This window comes from Sprattus sprattus (genome assembly GCF_963457725.1).
Source record: "Sprattus sprattus genome assembly, chromosome: 12".
Lineage (NCBI taxonomy): Eukaryota > Metazoa > Chordata > Actinopteri > Clupeiformes > Clupeidae > Sprattus > Sprattus sprattus.
In genome coordinates, this window is record NC_137910.1 from 13,730,701 (window position 1) to 13,736,715 (window position 6,015).

The 6,015-nt window shown below is 48.0% G+C and overlaps 1 protein-coding gene across 4 annotated transcripts in view; it reads right to left on the reverse strand.

Moving 5' to 3' along the window:
* Positions 1-518: 518 nt before the first annotated feature.
* Positions 519-6,015, reverse strand: part of sertad2b (SERTA domain containing 2b) — a 38,018-nt gene continuing 32,521 nt past the window's right edge. For all 4 annotated transcript variants that reach the window (XM_080848741.1, XM_080848740.1, XM_080848743.1 and 1 more), the window contains exon 2: positions 519-5,897. In XM_080848741.1, coding sequence (XP_080704867.1) covers positions 4,697-5,893 — 1,197 coding nt within the window. In that variant the 5' untranslated portion in view covers positions 5,894-5,897 and the 3' untranslated portion in view covers positions 519-4,696. The remainder of the gene's footprint in view (positions 5,898-6,015) is intronic.

Here is a 6,015-nt window from a genome sequence, read left to right on the forward strand (position 1 = left end):
GGAAAACCATTCCCCCAATCCCCAGAGCAACTATGCCACTCTCTGGGCACTGCCCCCCGCCCCCCCAGCCCTGTCCCCAGCCACCCCACCATCCACCCGCAGGGCCGACCAACAGCACGCAGGCACAGGGGGGCTAAATACAGCCCCGGCCCGCACAGCTGTGGCTGCCCCCATGCTGGAAATAGACGCCAGCCGGCAAGCCATGAGTCATGGGTGCCAAATGGCGGTGTGGATGTAGGAGAGAGAGACAGACAGACAGAAAGAGAGAGACAGACAGAGAGAGAAAGGGAGAGAGAGAGACAGAGAGACAGAGAGACAGAGATAGATACAGACAGAGAGCCACAGAGAGAATGACAGACATAGGTTGACCTTAAGCCAAAGGTCAATGGGACAATTTGTGACAGTTGTGGAAGACATTTTGACTGGGGTGGCTAAATAAAGATCTTTAACACACTAGAACAAACAAGAAGGCAAGTGTTTCATTTTACAGTTTATTGTATAATATAAAACTACAAAAGTAAGACTGTTTCAAATCCATAGACACCTGTCAATTTTAATATATCTTCTACAGTCCACACCTTGATGCAAATACAGTGATCATCACTTGATGTTTTTTTTATTTCTTTCTCAGACAAATATGTTGGTAATATTGCATAGAAAAAGGCACAGCTCCAAGGTCTGTGAAAAATACAGCCTCTCATTTTTGAGCAGAATAGGAGTTTTCTTCCACTCCAACTGCTCTGACACACACACACGCGCACACAAACACACTTACACACACACATATAAACACTTTTCCAGTGGTCACTCTCCCAAACCATTCTACTATCTTCATTTAACCAAATGTAAGGGCTTTAACCATGGACTGGAGAAAGTGTGACATCATTTTGTAACAAACAGATTGATGTTAGAAAGCATTCAGATCTTCCCCCTCTTAACAAACACATTTTGGCATTGTGACTTCAGATAGACATGTATTTCTGTAGTTCGGCTTTGGAGTCTGAGCCTCTAAAGTATTGCTGCACGCACCATTCCCTTCCACTTTGAGAATAAACCGAGGACATTTTAAATACTCATCATTAAATAAGAGCGCAGTGTCCAGAGCACAAACCTGTACAGATGCCCTCGCCCCTTCCCAAAACAATTAAACAATAATGATGATGATGCTGATGCTTTCCCCCCCCCCAAAACAAACAAAAACAAGAAAAAAACTAGAACAAAATAAAATAATGGCTTCCACCCCAATTTAATACATGATACATTCCTATAAGCAAAGTACATTCCGTACATTCATTCTGTACACATTACAATCCAGATGTTAGCTTCACATCAACAAAAATAAATATATTTACACAGGAAAAAAGGAAGAATAAATAAAGAAACAATCACTCCAAATCCAAAACATCACAAAAGAAAGAAATCAAACAAACTCATTATTAATGAAATTGACGAACAAGTCGATCATATTGTTCGTTCGGCTCTCTTTGAACTCTCTCTCCCTTTCACTCTCCTTTTTTTTTCAAAAATAAAAATGCTCTCAGAATCTCACCATTCACTGGGGCTGGATTCTGCATATCACCCACAGGTGGTTCCTGCTGAGGCCTCTCTGACTCCACCCAGAGATGAGATATTTACTGCTCTGTAACGTGAGTCTTTCCCAGTGCTCTTTATACACAGAGGAAATGATGATTATTAATACGCGTTTTTTATCGGGTTAACCTCCCAAAGTTTCTGAGTTTTGCACATGAGGCATTACATTTAAAAAAAAAACAAAGTTGCATATGTTTGAACATAAAAGCAGTTCCCTCAGCTAAAATGGCTGCCAAGAGAGTAATTGTTAATGTTAAGGGGGGAGCCAAGCTACAGGTATGGAATCTGAATGAAATTATGGAATTAAAAACCCATGAAATAAATCCATTAAGTTCATTACGAGCCGTGTGTTTTTCACAGGGTCTAGACTGTAAGTAACAAACACTTTGCAGTTTTACGCTGCACCATAATTGTTGAGTTGATACACTGTGCTCTGCAGGTCATTTCCACCATTCTAAGTGGTCCCTTGAAATGTTTGCTTGCTTGGGGACTGCCTTCTTAAAGCAGTCATCTGTACACTTTTCAGACGGTCCCTAAAGCTACTGTAACCATTTTCATTGTGCTCAGTGGTTCCCATTGGATGAAAGTGATCAGCTGTTAGCATGCCACGCTAGCTACCCAGTGCATATTGGCTATGCAGCCATAAAGATCCATAGTGGCTGGAGTGTCTGAGGACAAAAAAAATGCAATTCATGAAAAAAAGGGAGACGCAAGCTATAGGAAACACGAAAGTAGCACCTACTGTCTTTCATTTGACATTGGGTCCTAATGGATAGTCTCTGTCCTCTACGACGACTGTATAGTATCCTCCTTTCACAACACCTGTCCTATTCATGACCCTGGTCGGAGCACAGAGGACCCCTGCGTTTGTGCTTTTCAAAATGATAAAACGACCCGGAGAGACGACTGAAATAACCCCGACTCATTGCTTAGTTTTGGGCTTTCACTGTTAATACATGTCGGCATGCCATGGGACAGGGCTGATGAGAAATGGTGGAGCACTCGTGAACTCCATCCTGTGCGAATATGGCTGTACATACCTACACACGCCACACTAGTGTTTTGAGGCATATCACTGTATTGTCTGTGACTAGGCAGGTGAACACATGGGTGCCTCTCTGATTGCCTCAAAGATGACAAGAATGTTTCACTGGACATTTACAATTTTTCGAAAACATCACCTGGCGAGGTAAGATTTGGTTTTGGGAACATTATGGCCAACAGCTGGATTGTATTTACACTTGACTTAGTGAAGGTGATTGATGATTGCATATATACTGCTATATCTCCACCTCTCCTTAGATGTCATATATGAATACCAGTCAGCACAGGGGCTTCTCTACTCTGTAGGAGTCTGGCAGCAAACACCTCACCAGTTGTACATGTAAACAAACTGAATTAACCCTCTTCTATTGAATGTGTGAAACGTGGTTGCAGGTGAATGCCTGACCGTTCTCGGTATCAGCTGTCACTAAATTCGAGGCCCATGCACATCAGACAGTGAGTGCAAGACCCCCCCACCCCCTCCCCTGTAAGGGAGAGAACATTGGAGTCCATTTTGAGGGCAGTCCCAGAATCCTTACTGGAGTTGAGAAGCACTATTTTATAAAAAAAAATATAATAAAACATTTCATGGATATCTCTCTGCACGCTGAAATATATTTACATAGGACACAAACACACAGACACTCAGACCTAGACACACACACACACAAACACACAGAAGAGCGCACACACACGTTTTTTCTTAATAAAGGAAGAGACAGTAGAGACAGAAAAAAATATTAACAGAGGAAGGTATGATAATTGTTCATTACTTGCACCAGCAGAGAGAAACCAGAGGGTATCCTAGAGGGGGTGTTTGCTCTTTCTGGAGACAGGTGTCCTTCAGGCCATGTGTCCTCTCCTGGAGACAGGTGTCCTTCAGGCGATGTGTCCTCTCCTGAAGACAGGTGTCCTTCAGGCCATGTGTCTTTACCTGTAGACAGGTGTCCTTCAGGCCATGTGTCTTTACCTGAAGACAGGTGTCCTTCAGGCCATGTGTCTTTACCTGTAGACAGGTGTCCTTCAGGCCATGTGTTTTTGTCAGTTAAGGTGGAGATGATAGTGGAGATTGTTGATAAAACAGCAGGAACTGACCGACTGGTCAAATGATGATGAAGGCACTGGGTTCTGCGAGAAAGCGAAGCGTGTTCCATAAGTTCTTCCGGTTCCGTTTTTTTTCCTCCCTTGGTTGGAGAAAGGCGAGCACAGTGCATGCACAGTGTTGTATAGAAGTATCAGGTGACATCATCGTTCCTTATTACAATGGCCTCATGTTACGGCAAAAAAAAGGAACATCAGACTGTACAAAATGAGCCCAAAACATTAAAAGTGTAAAGTTTCCGTCAAAAAGACTAATCTTTGATTCATCTTGCTTCTACGGTCTGGGCCCTTAGGTCAGAGGGTAGCGAGCACCATGACCGGGTTTCACACATCAGCCACTAGCAGTGAGAATAGATGGGGATAACTATGTTTGCTCATTTCATTGACACAAAGCAGGGGCACAGTCAAGCATAAATGGGTAGAGTACTAGGTGGATGTGGCGATGAAGTCATTCTTTTTTCAGCCAATCACAATGGTTCGACCACACCTTAGTAAAGTTCACAGACGTGACGTCACAGACGGAGGTTCTTGTGCGGGAGGTCTGCCTGACATGAAATCATTTAGAAGTTTCACAGAAAAAGGGTGTTGCTTTGAAGGAACTCCCATGTCTGTGCGCGGACACACCCCGGCATTGCGCTGACCCACCCATGTTTAGAGACTCGCTCATGGTATAAAATTAGCAAAATGATTTTGCCACGTTATTAAATTACTTTGAAGTAGTGCGCGGCCGACTTTGCATGTTGCCAGCTACGTTGCCCCTCAATGAAATTAGGGCCTTTTGTGTTGATGTGAGTGTGTGAGTGTGTGTGTGTGTGTGTGTGTGTGTGTGTGTGTGTGTGTGTGTGTGTGTGTGTGTGTGTGTGTGTGTGTGAGAGTATGTGTGTGTGTGTGTGTGTGTGTGTGTGTGTGAGTGTGACAGTTTTGCAATGTCCTGGTAGCACCGCACTCATTTGATACACTATTATGAGCCCACAAGGACCTCCATGATGTGGTCCAGTTCTGTCAGGTCCATTTTAAAAGGCTGGTTGGGCGTCACCCCCGGTGACGACAGAGTCTTGAGGAGGTCGTCGGCCATCACCACCGGAGTCAGCTTGGAGGCGCCGCCCCCTGAGGCGGAGGTGGTGCAGGGGTCAAAGTCATACATGGAGGTGTCGATGTCGGCGAAGAGGATGTCGTCCAGGGCCAGGTCTGTGAGGAAGCCTGAGGAGGCGCAGGAGGACGGGGAGGAGTTACAGGAGGAAGGGGAGGAGCTCATGTCCAGCTCTGCCGGGGGGGGGAGCGTATCCATAGCGACAACGTCAGGTTTTGGGCTGCAGGCTTTAACGTAGTCTTTGGAGTCCGAGCCCGACAGGGCCAGGGAGGGGACGAGGGCAGGGGCGAGGGTGAGCGACGGGTGAGGGGAGGAGGCGGAGGACGGGGGCGTAGGTGGAGAGGGAGAGGAGACGGAGAGGGGGGAGGGGGAGAGGGAGGTAGTCGTGTGAGCGGACACTGCCCCTGCCGATGGACAGAGCTCCTCGATCTCGTCCAGTGCCGAGGAGAAGCTGTCTCTCAGGGGCCTGCAAGGGGCGCCCAGGAGGAGCGGTGAGGAGGAGGGCACCAACGAGGGGGCAGGGGGCGGAGGCAAGGCTCCAAACGCCCCCGCATCCTCCTCCAGCAGGGACGCAGGGGTCAGGCACGCCTGCAGGGGGGGCTGCGAAGACGTCAGTCCGTTCGCAGGCGGCGAACTCTGCGTGGTTGTCGACCCTGCCGTCGCCGTCACCGTCAACACCCCAAAAGATGCAGTCGGTGGCAGCGTCGGCGAGGAGGACGCCTGGCGGAAGCCCTCGTCCAACAGCGGGTGGTCGGGGGCGGGCGGCGGGGGGAAGAACAGCGGCCTCAGGGCGCCCTCCTGCTTGAGCTCGTCCTGGATGCGGCGCAGCATGTTGTTGATGAGCACGCGGCGCTGCAGGCTGGGCTCGCTCAGCGCCCGGTGGCTGTACAGCTTCATCAGCGAGATGTTGAAGATGGTCTGCCGCTGCAGCGTGTACGACACGCCCCGGGACAGGAGGCCCTCGGGGGGGCACTGGGCCGCCGCCACTCCACCGGGCCCCGCCAGCGCTTTGCCTTCCAGCCCTTCTTCATCCTCGTCCAGCTTCCGCTTTGCACCTTTACCCAACATATATCTGCAGAGATGGAGAGATAGAGAGAGAGAGAGAGAGAGAGAGAGAGAGAGAGGGAGAGAGAGGGAGAGGAAATGGGAGTGAGAGAAAGAAAAAGAGAGAAAAGAGATAGGGAGAGATT